Genomic DNA, 18,366 nt, shown 5'->3' on the forward strand with positions numbered 1-18,366 from the left:
CTAAAGAACTTTCCACTGATTTTAAGAGTTTTCAAACCTTTGTTTCAGAACCTGGTGCGTTTCTCCAATTAGCGCGGTTCGTTTGGCATATGTGAATCCAGCAATTGCGCTCAGATTGCGCCAAAACAATCGTTTCGAGATCGCCTGAATGAGGTGGTCTCTGCTCGATTGACACGAACTCTTGAGCAGATCGATTGTAGTAAGAAAGCGATATGATCCAAACCAGGCTATATCACAGTGTATTACGGATATGGAGTAGGCATATATGCGGCTATATGAAGAGAGAATGAGGAGTAGGGCGGGATGTCATTCCTATATTTAAATGTGCGTTTCATGTCAAATATGAAAGTGAAAGCATGCTGAATTATTAACGAGAGCTGTTTATCCATTAGGAAAAGATGACAGAACTGCAGTCTGGGTGTATCTGTTATTATTCTTTGTAAAGCCTATAATGCATAAGCCAACTGCCATGTATGAGAAAATCTTATCTCTGATCTATATTTGGTGACGATGTCTGTGGGTGTCACCATTCAATATTAAAGAGCAGCTTTTCGCTTATATTGTCTTATTGCTGATCGTCATGACTTTAATAAGGAAATAAACTCTAAAAAACAAACCCTGACACTCTGACCAATGTGAGGAGAGTTTACTCACACGTGACTTGTTTTAGCTCTTTTAGTCCATTTAGAAACTTTGCCGTGTGAAACCGAACCGCACCAAGAACAAAGAGCAACAATTTTAATCCCTACATTTAATGTATAATTGTATTTATTGTAAATTCTTTCTCAACATTCTACTTCTTGTATTAATATTATATGTTAGGCACCTATGGTCTGACAGTAACGTAATTTCTATTCTCTGTATGTCCTGTACATGTGGTTGAGTTGACAATAAAGCTGACTTTGACCATAAAGCTGACAAACCGGTTTGGAACGAGTGAATGATGAGAGAATTGTAAGTTTTGGATGAACTATCTCTTTAAGTCTTGGTATATTTCAAATGTTTTGAACGTAGCTTCAAAGCAAAGTAATTAGTAATCTGGTTACTTTTTTACATGGAGTAATTAGTAATGTAATCAAAGTACAATTTTCCAGTAGTAACCTACCCAACTCTGGTCTCCTGATACAATTCATATTATTAGGCAAAAGTATTGAAATTTAAATGTTTTATTTGTATAATGTTAAATTCTCATATGAATGTTCATGGCCTGTACTTTTCTGTTTTTAGGCCAGGTGTGGGCAAACTGTAGGGCCAGTGCAGGCCCGGCGCCAGGAAGTCAAAACTGAGGGGGCACTTTAAATCCATAGGGGGGCACTAGACCTGGTGACTGATTTTGGTCTCTTGTTTTTTTCATTTAGGCTATTTATTCACATTTATTATTACTTTGCATTACTGCCTAAGTTACTGACCTAAGGCAGTAATATAGGCTACGTTTTAATAGTAATAACAATATGCAGTTTCGCTATTACGAATTTTATTAACGATGGTAATGCATACCGCTTATTAATGCAGACGGATCATGGCTTCAGTGCCAAACGAGTGCTTTAAATCATATATGTTATTCTCCTTATTTCCATTTTATTTCAAATAACAGGCCTATGAATGTTTAAAGTTTTAGGTAAAGACGTCAAATTATGCCCACACATGCACGCTGACCCACGATCTGACTATTCATTTAACTGGTAAATTAATATAGTGAAATCAGCTTAACCGAGTCATCACGCTTCACGTAGCCTATTATCCAACCAACATCACTGTTAGGGAAAAGCTAAATGTTACAATCTAATGTCATTTAAAACAATTACTGAGTTACATTTTAATGCATTAGTGTAGCCAGAAAAATACCTAAAAAAGATACCAAAATTCACATGTTATTACCGTGAAAATTGGTTAAATTTTGGCACGGATAACAGGCAACTCAATATGCTATGTGACTTTTTTTTAAATCATTTTAAATGTAAAAACAAAGATTTATCTTAGGCTATCATAAGTGTGCTTTTTTCGTGATATTGTAAACCATCATAAACCATTAGGTTACAAGGCCTACCCGTCATTTTATTTATTAATTATTTTATTTATTAAGCCTTTTTTAATAGCTTGTTTTCAGGTTATTTTCATTTTAGGCCATGAGCTACAAGTCAAAACAAACTCGATATGTTGTATTTTATCTCTCAAAATAGATCTACAATATATTTTATGTTGTTTAATTTTGCATGAGCCAATAGCAGTATAGCATAAATTACATATTTTTAAAAGATTATCATTCAGCCTACCTGCAGCGCACAAGGTTTCTCGGTTGATCTGCGGTAAATCCACTTAAGCACTATATTCCATTTATAACACTGCAAACTTGACTTCGCAGGCCGTTCATCTTTAAACCCAAAAGGCATTTATTATGTGTTATACCTTGACTGCTGCTGCATAATGGGATGTTTCTCTACACAACTGTAAAAGTGCGCTTTTTAGCAAAATGAAAGCAAACTTTCAAAGGGTTCTGCGTTTTGTCAATTTTAGCTTAATTGTAATAATAATAATAATATTAATAAATAAATTTAAATATTATTTATAGTGTAGCCTACTGTGGGACTGTGCAGTAAACTATTTATTTTTATTAAAACATTTTTATTAGGCTACATCTTCCCGAACTAATAAATGACTGGCATTTGCGTCTCTGCTAAAATTAATTTAACAGCAAATTTCTTATGTGTTTTTTCCTTTTAGAGCTCAAGAGAGTTGTGTTTAAATAATTAGTTAACTAAAGCATGTAATGAATTAAGCTGCTCCTATCATGTCACACACTTTTCTCTGTTGTGAGTTGAGTGCGCCTCCATCGCCGTGTGCGCGTTTTAAAGGCTATTTACGGGCGCACCAGACCTGACGCGGGGACCGGATCTCTGAAATATAGGACTGGCTTTAATCTCACCATTTTCATAATTCAATTGCTATGTCATATATTTTAAAATATTTAAATGTGTGTTCTGAAGGTTGGAACGACGGGGGTGTTAATAATTAATGACAGAAATAATTTTCAGTTTGAGTGAACAAACAGTTTGACTAGTGTTGGAACAGAACTCTGCAGGGACACCGACCCATCGAGGATCAAGTTTGCCCATCCCTGTTTTAGGCTGTTAATTTTAATCAACTTTTTTTAACAAAGAAAAGCTGTACACTCTTAATGATACTTTTGTTCTTTCGTTGTTTTAATTTTTTTCATTTAAAAATATAATTTTTGATTTTTTACATTTTATTAATAACTAATTTTAGTTACTCCAGCAATAGTTTTAGACATATGCCTGGCAGCCATGAATGCCTATTATGTTTGCTTTTTAAATTTGTTAAATGCATTCTAACGTTTTCAGTGCCTAATAAAACGTTTAACCTCGCACAATTGGGTGAAGTGTTGTTTCGTCTAGATTAGCGATTATTTTCGGTTGTCAGCTTTTAATTTGGCGGGTTTTTGTTACTTCACCGTTGCTCCCGCCTCGCCGTGATGACGTCACCACTGACGCGTTCGCTCAGCGTCGAGTCTTCAGAGCTGAGGTGAGTCGTTGACGCTTTTTCTCGTGTTTACACAACAATAAAACACACTTTACAGCTTATTAAAGCGACAATCTGCGACTAGTTTCTGCATTGAGTTCACCTCTATCTGTGTGTCTGCTGACCAAAACAATACAGCAGGCAGAGAGCAGCTCTGAGAGCACAATATGAGTGAATGTGTTTGAATTTATTCATCAGCGTTTGTATTAATGATGTTATAAAGTATCTGAAGGCAAATGAAAGGAATAAATGTGTATGAAGTTTGATGCAAACACGTTAAATAGTTTTTGGCGCTCTTTATTTTCCAACGGTTTTTCCAATTTCTCAGTTTCTGTTCTGTTCGCGACTGCTGACAACCTGATTACTTAATTGGTGTGAATACTTAAACTAGATATTGATATAAATACAGTGTTTCAATTAACTACAATAGTGATGAGCTCATCCTGCAAAATGAGAAGATCTGCTGCTTTTTAATGAGTGTTTATAGTCTGAGGCTTATTAATATTCAGATCTACAAATTTAAATTAATGTTATTGGCGTCACCTGACTTGGGCAAGTTACATAATCACATATTATATCACAAGATATACCATCATGTGTTTATTTCCTCAGTGTAAATAAATCAGATTTCTCTGTTCTCCTGAAGCTCTGCCGCCACCAGTGAAAGACAAAGACAGAGTTTATTGAAGGACAGTGAGAAGATGAGTGATCCAGAACCCTGCAGAATTAAACAGGAAGAGACTGAAGAACTAATAGGTTTGTGTTTATTCATTACTCTTCAATAATGAGGCTGAAGAACAGTGAGGTTGTTAATCTGACATTCGTCTTCGCTGCTGTATTGATCATAACTGGAGAAAACTGGACACTCACTGACCGCAGTGAAACTGACCAATCTCCAGCTCTCTCTGTGAATAAGCTTGAGTTTTCTCCTTTAGTGACTGATGAGTGTCGGTGTGTTCAGATACTGTTGTTTCCCAGTGTTTTGATTTTCTAGTTTGTAAGCATGTTCAGTCGGTAACATGCACAAGATAAACACTAGACTCTTAAAATGTGACTTATTAATTTTCAGATGTGAAGGTGAAGGAGGAGAGTGAAGAACTGAGTGAAGATGAGGAGAAACATCATGTCAAGAGTAAAGAAGAAACTCAGTCAGAGACTGAAGATAGTCTTTCAGTGGAAAGAACAGCTGTGAAAGGTTTGACCCGCACTCAGTGTGGAAAAAGTTTCAGCCAACAGACTCTCAAGCTTGACATGATGAGCCCCACTGGAGAGAGATCTTACTCATGTGATCAATGCAGCAAAACATTTTTGTGGCCTTCAGATCTAAAGAAACATCTCAGAGATCATACAACAGAAAAGCCTTATTCATGTTCCGAGTGTGGAAAGAGTTTCAGACTGGCTAGTTTCCTTAAATATCACAAAATGACTCACACTGGGGAAAAACCGTTCACATGTACTCAGTGTGGGAAGAGTTTCACACAATCATCAAACCTTAATGAACACATGAAGATCCACACTGGAGAGAAAACACACAGATGTGATCAATGCAGCAAGACATTTTTGAGGACTTCACAGCTGAACAGACATCTTAGAGTTCATGCAAACGAGAGGCCGTATTCATGTTCTGAGTGTGGGAAGAGTTTTACACAGAAGTCACATTTAAATGGCCATCAGAAGATCCACACTGGTGTGAGAGAGTTTGCCTGCTCTGACTGTGGGAAGAGTTTTATGAAAGCTGCAGGCTTGAGACGACACCAGATTATTCACACTGGAAAGAAACCGTACAAGTGTTCACACTGCGACAAGAGGTTCAATAATCCAGGAAACCTGACAAAACACATGCTGATCCACACCAGTGAGAGAACACACACATGTGATCAGTGCAGCAAAACATTTTTGAGGCCTTCAGAGCTGAAGATCCATCTTACAGTCCATACAAAGGAGAAGCCTTATTCATGCTCAGAGTGTGGAAAGAGTTTTACACGACAGTCAAGTTTAAAAGACCATCAGCAGATCCACACTGGTGTGAGAGGGTTTGTCTGCTTTAAGTGTGGGAGGAGTTTTATTACAGTTAGAGCCTTGAAAATGCACCAGAAGATTCACAATGGAGAAAAACAGAATGTGTGTTCACTCTGCAACAAAACATTCAGACATTCAGGATACCTGAAAGCACATGAGAGGACTCACACTGGAGAGAAACCGTTCACATGTTCTCAGTGTGGGAAGAGTTTCACATGGTCATCAACCCTTAATGAACACAAGCTGATCCACACTGGAGTGAAAAAACACAAATGTGATCAGTGCAGCAAAAGGTTTTTGAGGACTTCAGAGCTAAAGAGACATCTTAGACTTCATACACAGGTGAAGCCTTATTCCTAATCTTTTAGAGAGTTTTACACCTCAGTGATTCATTCAGTGATGCTAATCTGTTGTGATTGGTCAACTGCATTCAACTTGAGACTGGTAGGAAACACCCACCACAGCTTATCAATAGTGAGAGACGGCACGTGTGAGCAGTGTGTGTGGTTTTAAATGGCTGCTGACGAGAGCGGCTGCTTCTTCACGTACAAATACAGACATTTGATTTCATTTAGAGTAAAAACTAAAATATTGCTCTGAAAGTCAGTCTATGTCCAGTCTCTAAAGAGCTTACCACTGCTTTTAAGGGTGCTTACATACCTAGACTTTTGTTTTAGAACCTGGTCCGTTTCTCCAGTTAGCTCGATCCGTTTGGCATATGTGAATCCAGCAATCTCATTCGGATCCGCACCAAAACAATCAATCCAAGATCGCCTAAATGAGGTGGTCTCTGCTCGATTGAAACAAACTCTTGAGCAGATTGATTGTAGTGAAAAAGCGATATGATCCAAACAGGGCTACATCACAGTGTATTACGGATATGCAATAGGCTTATATGCTGCTTACCGTCTGACCCAAGTGTGCCGCAAGCCTGTGTTTGAGTGAAGGTCTCGGCCGTTAGATCGCCCCCTGGGGGCTGGCTGCAGTACAAGTCATAAAGCCCGCCTCCTCCGTGTTAATGAAGGAGACTTGAGCCCAAATAAAAAAAAATATTACACTTGCAATAAACTGTCCCGAAAGATGGTTCTGGTGGATTAAGGCACTGGTTATTGTGCTGAAATAGGTGCAGATCTTCATTTTTGTAAACAGTTTGTTTTTAGCAGTAATTTAATGCTGGGCGTGTCATCGTGATTGACAGTTGTGATTGACAGTTTCTCAAAGCAGCGCGTCTGAGCTTCGGCAGGAGACTGAAGTGTTACTATTCGATTTCTGTGTTATTTTACCATGACAAAATGAGTTCAGCAGTAAACTATAGTTTCTGACATGCATGATCCTGGTGGAACACTGTTTATTCGCTAAGGTCAGGGCTTTTTTCGGGCTTTATTAGTTTGCTGATACACGCCTAACCACCCAGATAGCAAAATACACTCGGGCCAGTTCCAGCTAGATTCTAGCCTGCCAGAGACTTACCCCTCAGACTGACTACCTCTGCTGGACCTACTCCGGATGCCTGGACTCACTGCCCGATTTCAGCCCGAGTCAATCGAGCCAGATGCGGCAGCCGAGCGAGCCGGCGCTGCTGCATGCGAGCCGGAATCAGCCCGCGACGCCGCGAGTAGGTTATGCGCTGCGGTCCGGAGCTGGCGCGATTAAATATATAAAACCCTCATATTTGTTAACGTTATTACATCCATTTGTGTTGATATGACAGCAAACGCATGCTGAGAAGTTCGGGGGGCATGGTTGATTTTTCATAAAGCGTTTGGTTGGAAGCTCGACTCTGCTCATTTTCGCGGCTCCTCCTCTGGCTCCATCAGACAGTCCTTCTGCGCATGTCAAGGCTCCAATTTCAGCAGTGTTTTGCGACAGTTTGTGCCCGTCAAGCAGGCGTTTTGCCCTCAAGGCGTTCAATGGGAAAAGGGGCTGTCGCGTCGTCCATATTTTTTACAGTCATTGGTCTGACCACTCAGTCAAGAATTCTGATAGTAAGCAAAACTTATAGGTCATGTCTTATTGAACATTTATAGTTGTTAGGGCTGTAACGATTCACGATATGAAATCGAAATCGCGACACTCAGATCTACGATCCTGTGTCGCGGTGTGATGAGGGGGAATCGCGACACACCCCGTGACTACCTTTCCAATAACGTCACGCGTGCCTGCAAAAGTTGAGCTAGTTGAAGAAGAACGTGAGGAAACACTTTTTTTTCCGCTCGACATTACGAGCACTGCTACGTTTAAGCCCTCGCAATTAGCATTTAGCCGGGAGAGCTCGCACGGAGCTCTTAGTAAGGGACTGTCTGAATGTGTCAGGAATATCAAAAACAAAACCAACTTAACCCCGCTTTTTCAACAGACAACGGCAGAAACATTGCCAGTGCTGTCAAAGCATTGTTGTTAATGTGGCTGCGCAGAGAGGGATGGGCGTTCACCAGATGCCCCGACTCCTCTGCAGAGGAATCTTTTCTGTAACCTTGCTGTGCGCTTTCTGTTTAACCCTTTGGGAGTTAACGTTACGTGCTGACTGACAGGTGCGCGATGCGTGAGGCCAGGAAACAGGACGAAGCTTTCAGTTAAGATGAACACAGTTTCTACAGTTATACTTTATTTAGAGATAAAGGTATATGGCTCTGCATATAATCACTCTATCTTGCTGGAGTTTATAGCCGCTTCGCTTTACTTCAGGACGCATTAACACTGCTCTGAAGGTCTAATCGCTGTTTTAAGTTATCCAGAGCTGTATGAATGTACAAATCTTGAATATCACAATAGTATTAAATATTACAATTGTAACAACACAGACAGCAACACTTTTGCACAATCGATACCCAGCTGATTCAGTCGTTTCATAAGAGGACCGCGCCTCTTCTCTTCTTTTTTCCTTGTCAACATAAAGACAGTGAGGTGCGCCTTGTTTTCGGCTTATAAAGCATGTATGCACATTAATGCAATAGCATATTTAAACAACAAAACTGTTTACAAAAAGTCTACATATGCGCGCGTTGTTGTCTTTTCATCAAGCAGCGCGCGCACTTGAACCACGAGGGAGAGAGAGGAAACCATCAGGACATATTCTTTAAAATAATGATTTCTATTAAAAATGTAAAAGGTTTTGTTATTAAAATAATAACAGCGGGGCATTAAATAAATGCATATTTTCCGTGGAGCGGGCAATTTGAGGAAGTCTGCGATATTTGTTTGACGGAAGAAAAATGATTGGAAAAAAACAGCCTATGCCGGTTATTAAAAATAATCAGTCAGTATTTTCGTTTTGTAATATAACAGGGTTCAACGCTAATGATTTTTTATACAGGTCCGATCGGGCCATTGCTTAAGATTTTTACTTGCCCTGTCAAAATTTTCACTAGCCCCACCAAAAAAACTAAAAAGTTAATAGCTATTTCTTAGCCACATATTTTAAATAGTGGCAAAATTATGCATGTGAATCTAGAATTTAAACATTTTAAATATGTTAATAAATGTATAATGAGCAAAATTCAAGATTCAAGATTTTATGCAAATGAAAGAGCAGTATGAAAAATGTGCTGGTGTTTTAATGCAATTCTAAATAACTTTTTATAAAAATGGCTTGCCAAACTGACAACTGTTTTTTTTGTTGTTCTTTTTTTCAGTTTCTTAATTTTGTACCCATGTAATGGTCTGCTTCTAAGCCTTTAGAAACGTTTTCTTTTAGCCTCATTGTTTAAATTTGCTACCATGTTGCCATCTTTTCACTGTACTGGTTGTTACCAGGTTACAAAAAAAAACAAACAAAAAAAACATTCTCATCGTTACTGGCCGATAGGGGCCAGTAACAATCCTGTCTACTGTCCCGAGTGTCTTTCACGCTGGCCCCGGGCCACCGGGCAGTCCTTATTGTTGAGCCCTGTATAAAAAATAATTATTTAAATGAAAATAATTTAGGGCAGTCCTATTTATTTTATTCATTTTATTTAGATTATTCTGCTCTTCTGTGCTAAACACTGCAGGTGCGTGAAGATGCTCTGTTGTTCTGTTCTGTTATTAATATGCTAACATTTAAAAATAAATCGGTAGCCTATGTTAAAATGCAATATTTAATGTGTCAGACACAAAATAGACACGTCAATTTGTTTAATATAAAACGAATAGTAATCTGACCAGTTAACCGTTAATAACCGATTAATGAGCGGCGGTTGTCGGTTAGCAAAATTAACCGAAATGAGCATCCCTAGAATTTACTTTTTCTATGTAAGAGAACTTGATTGAACCATCTACACAATGGAGTTTAGTTCTGTTTGGTTTTTCAACAGTATTTTGTTACAAAGAAAACGAAAGTGATGTAGCTTTGGCTATTTATATTGTTAATAATTTGCATAGTTAATATTGTTCTTTGATGTTTAGTTTATAAAGATTTTTCAAATGTTATTTAATAAAAAATAGTTTTAAAAATCTTTTCCCACCCCACACGAAAAAAAAAATCGTGATACGAACCGAATCGTGGGTCAAAAATCGTGATACGAATCGAATCGTTGGTTTGGTGTATCGTTACAGCCCTAATAGTTGTCCCTAGGTATATTTAAGAACATGAATCAACATATAAGCAATTACAAGCACATTATTTAGACAGTTTTAAGCTATTTATGCACATAGCATCTACCCGAGGTGCCCACCGCGTACGGAAGCTCCGGCTTCCATAGCCAGAGAATCTCCTCCATGTTCAGCTGCGCTAGCTGTTAGTGATGGGTAGGCCCACACGGAATCTGCGCGCGCAGATTTCCTGCAGATTTCCACAGATTTTTAGCCCGTCATTAATTCTGTTTTTTTACTTGAGTAAATGTGTGTACATCTATATTTATTCAGTTTTTAAATAAATTTCAGTAATATTATTGACTAATATGAAAATCTTCATCTGATTTTTGTACAATGCAGTGTGTACAGTAATACTTTCTGTCTTTTAGTAGAGATATTATATGAGAGACTTGCTTTGTTTACCAAATACAGTGAATCTAATTGGATTTGCATTTTAAACATTGAAAAAAAGTTACAAAGGTATTACTTTTTAATTCACTTGTTAAGGTTTTAGTTATGATACTCCCAAAATAATTCCGCAGAAATCCGCAAATTTTTACCAAAATTCTCCGCAGAAATAGCAAAAAAACGTTGGCAGATTCCGTCTGGCTGTGTGCATTCAGAGGAGGGGGGGGTCAGGGGAGGGTAAGAGCAGATGAGGGTCAGAGAGAGGTAACATCTCACTGCCTCTCCGTTCATTAGTCTTGCGCGCCCTCTTCTGGTCACGTCGTGCTCTACGTTCACACTTGACTGATTCAGATCAAGATGAGCCCTGAAGTATTGGAATGTCAGAGTACAGGAGAGGTTTGCGTTTGTATCTTCTTCGTCTCACATTAATAATGGCATCATTTACTAAAAATATGTCAAACTGCTGTGATCAACCCATTGTAATGTTTTTCAGTAAATATTAAATTGCTAAAAGAGCTGCAGTTTGTTTTGTATTATTATGCGTATATTTTATGTTTTAAAAAAGTAACTTCAAAGTAAAGTTATGCCTCGTTTCCACTGACTGGTACAGTACGGTACGGTTCTGGTCGGTACGGGTCACCTTTATCAGGCTTGCGTTTCCATCACAAAGGGTACGCTTTTGGTGGGCGTGGTGTATGACAAAGTTTAAATCGACGTCATGCTCGCTCGAATTAATGTCTACAGGAAAGCTGTACAGGTCTTTCACTTATCATAATGAGCAGCACTTCTCACAAAACAGATGCTTCATACACATAAATACTTGTGTAAAAATGTTTATTACTAACTTTTCTATAAACAGGAGTTGATTATAACTGCAGATCAATGACAGTGCGAAATAGCCTACTGTAACGTCTGTAATTATATAAAATAAATACATAAATGCAACATATATGAACACATACAGCCCCTTACAGTCTCCAATATATTATTAATTACAGAAAAACTACACACAGCAGACATTTAGTCCTTATTTAGGTTCATAAACAACATGCAATATAGCCCACAGTCAGCGCAAACCTCTCATCTGTGTCTGTAATCTTCACCAGCACATGTAAGCTCTGTAAGAGAGTCATTTTGTCATACCCAGTTCATAATAGTCCAAAAGGCAAAGATAAACACGGCAGTTTGTTCATGATTCAGGTTGCTAAAACAATTTTGCTCCTGTGTTTTGACAGCTTTTCTTCGTTTCATTCTGGCTTCACTCTCGCGCTTGTCCTTTTTTTTTGAATGGATCAGATGACGGACACACTTCAATAATCACACACACGTTGTTAACATCTGCTCAACAAGTTCGTTATGTCAAATATAGAAGCGCTCGTATAAGGTCAAATATAGGGCTCGTAAAGCAACAACAGGACACGGCAGATTTTTCTTCTTGGCTTTGTGTCTGTTCATCGAGACAACGTCAAGGTTTGTTTGAGCTTGGGTCATCCATGGCTCGTTTTTAAATGCATGTAGTATTTCCATGTAATGTCTCGGCTTTGTATTTTTAAAAAAAGCATGGCGGTTCCTTTGTTTACGTTGTGTAGCTCCACGAGCTCGTGACGTATCTCTGTAACCAATCAGCGTTCAGCTGCACGTTAAGCTCCACCTTTTGGTACCCATTCTCCTGTTTGGTACCCTTTCGAAAGGGTGCCGAAAAGTGGTATGGCACGGTGTGGTATGCTTTTTGACAGTGGAAACAGCCATAAAAGCGTACCGAACCGCACCGCACTGTACCACTCAGTGGAAACGTGCCATAATTAGTAATCTGGTTACTTTTTACATGAAGTAATTATTACTGTAACCAAATGACATTTTTCCTGTAGTAATTAGGCAAAAGTGTCGAAATTTAAATGTTTTATTTGTATAATGTTAAATTCTCATATGAATGTTCATGGCCTGTAATTCTCTGTTTTTAGGCTGATACTCATTTATCGACTTTTTCAACAAAGAAAAGCTGTACACTCTCAATGAGAGATGGTATATGTAATATTAGTTTTTTCATATTTATTTTTATTTGGGTTTATTTAAAAAAAACATTTTTAGAATCTTACATTTATTAATAACCAATTTTAGTTACTTCAGGAATAGTGTATTTTAGACATATGTCTGGTAGCCGTGAATGCCTATCATGTTTGCTTTTTAAATGTATTAAATGCGTTTTAAAAATGTTTTCAGCGCCTAATAAAACGTTTCTCCTCGCATGATTAAGTAGGGTGTTGTTTCATCTACATTAGCGATTATTTTCGGTTGTCGGCTTTTAATTTGGCGGGTTTTTGTTGCTTCACCGCCTCGCCGTGATGACGTCACCACTGACGCGTTCATTCCGCGTCGAGTCTTCAGAGCTGAGGTGAGTCGTTGACGCTTTTTCTCGTGTTTACACAACAATAAAACACACTTTACAGTTTATTAAAGCGACAATCTGCGACTAGTTTCTGCATTGAGTTCACCTCTATCTGTGTGTCTGCTGACCAAAACAATACAGCAGGCAGAGAGCAGCTCTGAGAGGACAATATGAGCGAATGTGTTTGACTTTATCAGCGTTTGTATTACTAATATTATAAAGTATCTGAAGGGACACAATTTAAATAAATATGTATGAATACAATATAAATGTTGCTGACAATCTGATTACTTTATTGGTGTGAATACTTAAACTATATACTGATATAAATGCTATTTTTTAAAATTATTCACTATAGCAATGATCTTATCCTGCAATCACTGTAAAATGAGCGGATCTGCTGCAATTTAATGAGTGTTTATAGTCTGGGGTTCATCAATGTTCAGATCTACAAATGTAAGTTAATGTTATTGTAATCACCTGACATGAGCTAATCACATATTGTATCACAAGACATAACATCATAATGTGTTTATTTCCTCAGTGTAAATAAATCAGATTTCTCTGTTTCTTCTCCTGAAGCTCTGCCGCCATCAGTGAAAGACAAAGACAGAGTTTATTGAAGGACAGTGAGAAGATGAGTGATCCAGAACCCTGCAGAATTAAACAGGAAGAGACTGAAGAACTAATAGGTTTGTTTTTATTCAATTCTCTTCAATAACGAGCCTAAAAATCAGTGAGGTTGTGCGTGTGTGGATATATAGGGCTCGAAATTGCGACCATTTTGGTCGCATATGCGCCCGAAAATTAATCTATGCGACCTCATAATATATTTGGGCGCATTAGTGCGATTGCAGATAATGGTTGTGGTGCGACCTGTTTTGTTTTTTTTCTAAAAACGTGCTGAATCGCTCTTCCCTGCCGCTATATTGGTTCATATTAGCTGTAAATCACTCAAGGTATTCCGCTGTCAGATGACAGGGAAGGAGCTTTTATGACCACGGGAAATACAAACAGCTGAAGAGTAAAAACTTAAAGCACACAGGTTTGCAAACCCCACCTAAAGTTGAGGCGCAGATGAAAGCGATCATGACACGTCACGTGGTGAATAATGATCCGCCAGCTGTGATCAATTGAGTACGCGCTTCTTGGAGAAGTCGCCCGAATCTCCATGTGTTGCATTCACTGCGTGTTCAGCGCAAATGTCTGCTAAAAGTCAAATCTAATACTGTACATATCATCGCCAAAGAAGCTCGCCTTTACTAAGTTTACACTGAAACAGCGGCTCATAACAAAGACCGGTATTGCGCTGATGGTCACAGCAAGAATCCTGCTCTGCCTGCTCATAAATTGGGTCGGCTGACTCGCCAGCTCTTCCACAAACACAGAAACATGAAGATCAGCTCAGACTGAACCTTTAAATTGACACAAACTGAAACCAAAACTTTTAAAGAGTGATAGAAGTGAGACTTTACTTATGGCAACTTTCTTTTGTCAATTCTTTTTTGAGGTGTATATTATTATTTTTTTTATTTACTGATGACTGCTTTGCAGCTTTCATCATTGAATTGAATGATTTATTATAATCTTTTGTTTGTTTTGTAGCAGAAATATTATTTATTAAATTGACATGCATATAAAAACAGCAGTACAAAATCAATATTTCTTACTGCAATGCTTCATTTTTGTTTGATGCAAACTATACAATTATTTTTCATAAAGGAACAGACTTTTTATAGCAGATAACCTACATTCAAGCACATTCAAGGCAGCATCATAATGAGAAATGCAATTCATTGTTACTATTATTGTCATTTTTTATCATCATTAATATTCTATGGCCTAATTATTAGACATTCATTTTGGAATTATTGCACACAAATATCAATGTCTTCGCAGCTTTAGTTAGATAGTTGTTTCTGGTTTTTGTCAGTCCTATTAATGTTGTTTTAAAATACAATAAATCCCTTAAAAAAACAATTTGCAGCGGTGCTCATTCATTTTTGGTGGGTGCTCCTAAATTTTTTCTGTTGCTCCTAAATTTTTTTTTGGTGCGCCTAAATATTTGAAGTTGGGAGCACCGGTGCTACCAAGTAAAAAAGTTAATTTCGAGCCCTGAAATATATATATATATATATATATATATATATATATATATATATATATATATATATACATAAATATATATATATATATGTATGTATATATATATATATATATATATATATATATAAATATATATATATATATATATATATATATATATATATATATATATATATAWAWATATATATATATATATATATATATATATATATATATATATATATAATCTCAATATCTCACAGTGAATCAATAGTATTAAACACAGTACACTTTCAGATGTAAACCTCAGCTGAATGTTTTCATTCACCTACAGCTGTGTTACAGACTGCATGACAGGTCATTTTCACAAACTCATAATAGGGACTCTTTAATCTTCTGCTCCTATGGGGTTCATAAAATGATATGGCTCGATGGATTTTGCTTTGCGTTAGACACCCTAGACATGAACCAATGGGACTTCTTCAGTCAACATCATGGCATTTATACTGTTTTGACACTTTTTACATTTTAAACTTTGGTAAAACAGTTAATACTAACCAAAAAGAACTGCTCAACCGCGAACACATCCAGTTCTTGCACAGTCACCTTCGGTCAATCATGACGATTGCGCCCGGTCTCAGTGAATCATGCGTAGTGAGAGTACATCTTCAAATGTGTCATGACTATGAAGATCTTGCACATCTCAGCCAAACACATTCTTCATGATTATTTCACTGCACAGATAAACTCTAGACTCTTAAAATGTGACTTATTCAATTTTCAGATGTGATTGTGAAGGAGGAGAGTGAAGAACTGAGTGAAGATGAGGAGAAACATCATGTCAAGAGTGAAGACGAAACTCTCGTAAACACTGAACATGATGTTTCAGTGGAAAGAACAGCCCTGGAATGTTTCACCTGCACTCAGTGTGGAAAGAGTTTAAGCTCTAGATGCCATCTCAAGCGTCACATGATGATCCACAGTGGAGAGAGACCACACAAATGTGACCAGTGCAGCAAATCGTATTTGAGGGCTTCAGAGCTGAAGAGACATCTCAGCGTTCATACAACGGAGAGGCCTTATTCATGCTCTGAGTGTGGGAAGAGTTTTAGACATCCGACACATCTAAAAGACCATCAGAAGCTCCACACTGCTGTGAGAAAGTTTGTCTGCTTTAAGTGTAAGAAGACGTTTACCACAGCAGAATACTTGAAACGGCACGAGAGGATTCACCTTGGAGAGAAACCTTATGAGTGTTCGGTCTGCGACAAGAGATTCAGACTGGCTAGTCTCCTTAAATTTCACCAAATGACTCACACTGGTGAGCGACCGTTCACATGTACTCAGTGTGGGAAGAGTTTCACACAACTATCACACCTTAGGGAACACATGCTGGTCCACACTGGAGAGAGACCACACAAATGCGATCAGTGCGACAAAACGTTTTTCAGGTCTTCAGAGCTGAACAAACATCGCAGAGTTCATACAAACGAGAGGCCGTATTTATGTTCAGAGTGTGGGAAGAGCTTTACACTTCTGTCCCATTTAAACGGCCATCAGAAGATCCACGCCGGTGTGAGAGAGCACGTGTGCTTTGTGTGTGGGAAGACTTTTATACGAGTTTCAGACTTGAGACGACACCAGAAGATTCACACCGGAGAGAAGCCGTACGTGTGTTCACACTGCGACAAAGCATTCAGAGATTCGGGATACCTGAAAACGCATGAGAGGACTCACACTGGAGAGAAACCGTACACATGTGCTCAGTGTGGGAGGAGTTTCGCACAGTTCGCTCACCTTAATAGACATTTGCTGGTGCACACTGGAGAGAAAAGTCATGAATAAAAACAAAACCTTTTTTAAGGCTTCAGAGCTAAAGAGACATCTTAGAGTTCATACAAAGGAAAAGCTTTATTCATGCTTTTTAAAGGGCATCTATGGTGAAAAATCTACTTTTCAAGCTATTCGGACAGACATATGTGTGTATATATAGTGTATAGACCAGGGGTCACCAATCTCGGTCCTGGAGGGCCGGTGTCCCTGCAGGTTTTAGCTCCAACTTGCTTCAACACACCTGCCTGGATGTTTCAAGTATACCTAGTAAGAGCTTGATTAGCTTGTTCAGGTGTGTTTGATTAGGGCTGGAGCTAAAATCTGCAGGACACCGGCCCTCCAGGAACAAGTTTGGTGACCACTGGTATAGACCATCATATTGGGGTGATATAAACACACTCAGTCCTTTTTTTTTCAATTTAACAACATATAAACGGTGCACCAATTGGAGCGGTTTTTAGACCGACTGCAACTTTACGTAGTAGTGCAATCCCCCCGCCCACAGAATTCATTGACAGCTGTGCGCATTAACATGTCCCGGTAGTCACCTGTTTATGTCAACAAGGCCAAGCAGACATACGCATAGCAACCGGGAATAAAAGGTCTGTTCACTAGGATCAGCAATCATCATCAAATGTGATTAAGAGTGAGTTTCACATGTTTAAAGTGTTTTAAAACAGAGCACGTGTGTAATTAATTACAGCGATTTACTTCAGCTTTACTTCATCAGCACAGCCGCGTGTCAAAACAATTATAAAAGAAGACGCTTCAATCCCGGTTTGTGGACATTAAATCAGGTTTATTTTGTACAATAACATAACAGACATCCACACAGCAGTGGAGGTTAGCCTGTATCCTGTCACATTTGAGTGCAAAAACAGTGCAAAGCTAAGCGCGCTCTGTTTGTCGGCCTGTGTGTTTGTGTGTGCATGTGTAACGCTTCTCTTTCTGATGACGCAAACACAGAACCGCGTTCTGCGTTGTTTATTCTGTAACAGAAATATACATCCTCTGGCAACAGTATGCATTTAAACATGCGTCGCCTTTCTGTATTCAGCAACCATTTTCTGCTGTATTGCCACATAACGTCATTTTAAAAAAACATTATTTATTTACAAAAGTTCAACATACCTGTAACAGAAATACACATCCTCTGGCAACAGTATGCATTTAAACATGCATCTAAAAAAAACAAACAAATAGTAAGACATCACCCCTGCACATATTAATGTCATCATTCCAGCTACACATAGCATGAGCAAATTTAACCACACAAAGTTGGTCACACACGGCAATCACTCGACAGATTTAATCTAAAACATCACTTAATGTTCGTATTGGGGCTTGTATGTGTTATTAATATGTGTTAAAATACAAAAATTGTCACATTTAGCTGGATCACATTTTACCTACCGCCTTTCTGTATTCAGCAACTATTTCTGCTGTAGACGGGGCTTTGCAGGTGAAAGGTGAAAGAAACAATTACACACTGTTGCCACAAGAGGTCTCTCAACAACCACAAAATAAGCCATTTTGGTGAAAGACAA

General features: G+C 38.2%; 2 protein-coding genes across 3 annotated transcripts; both read left to right on the forward strand.

Moving 5' to 3' along the window:
- Positions 1-3,470: 3,470 nt before the first annotated feature.
- Positions 3,471-9,157, forward strand: LOC108181160 (uncharacterized). The gene is made up of 3 exons (XM_068216530.2): positions 3,471-3,540; positions 4,184-4,293; positions 4,607-9,157. Exons 1-3 carry the CDS (start codon positions 3,491-3,493, stop codon positions 5,914-5,916), a joined length of 1,470 nt encoding a protein of 489 aa, XP_068072631.1. The 5' UTR covers positions 3,471-3,490; the 3' UTR covers positions 5,917-9,157.
- Positions 9,158-12,854: 3,697 nt separating this feature from the next.
- Positions 12,855-17,860, forward strand: LOC100536344 (uncharacterized). Of its 2 annotated transcripts, XR_012397596.1 has the most exons (4): positions 12,855-12,907; positions 13,484-13,593; positions 15,771-16,993; positions 17,147-17,860. XR_012397596.1 is itself a non-coding variant. In XM_021469408.3 (3 exons), the coding sequence occupies exons 1-3, from the start codon at positions 12,858-12,860 to the stop codon at positions 16,829-16,831; spliced, it is 1,221 nt and encodes a 406-aa protein (XP_021325083.2). In that variant the 5' UTR covers positions 12,855-12,857; the 3' UTR covers positions 16,832-17,860. The 2 variants fall into 2 exon arrangements, 1 of the variants encoding a protein (XP_021325083.2); XM_021469408.3 differs by having other exon boundaries at positions 15,771-17,860.
- The last annotated feature ends 506 nt before the right edge of the window (positions 17,861-18,366 follow it).

The sequence above is a fragment of the Danio rerio genome, chromosome 22, assembly GCF_049306965.1.
Source record: "Danio rerio strain Tuebingen ecotype United States chromosome 22, GRCz12tu, whole genome shotgun sequence".
Classification (NCBI taxonomy): domain Eukaryota; kingdom Metazoa; phylum Chordata; class Actinopteri; order Cypriniformes; family Danionidae; genus Danio; species Danio rerio.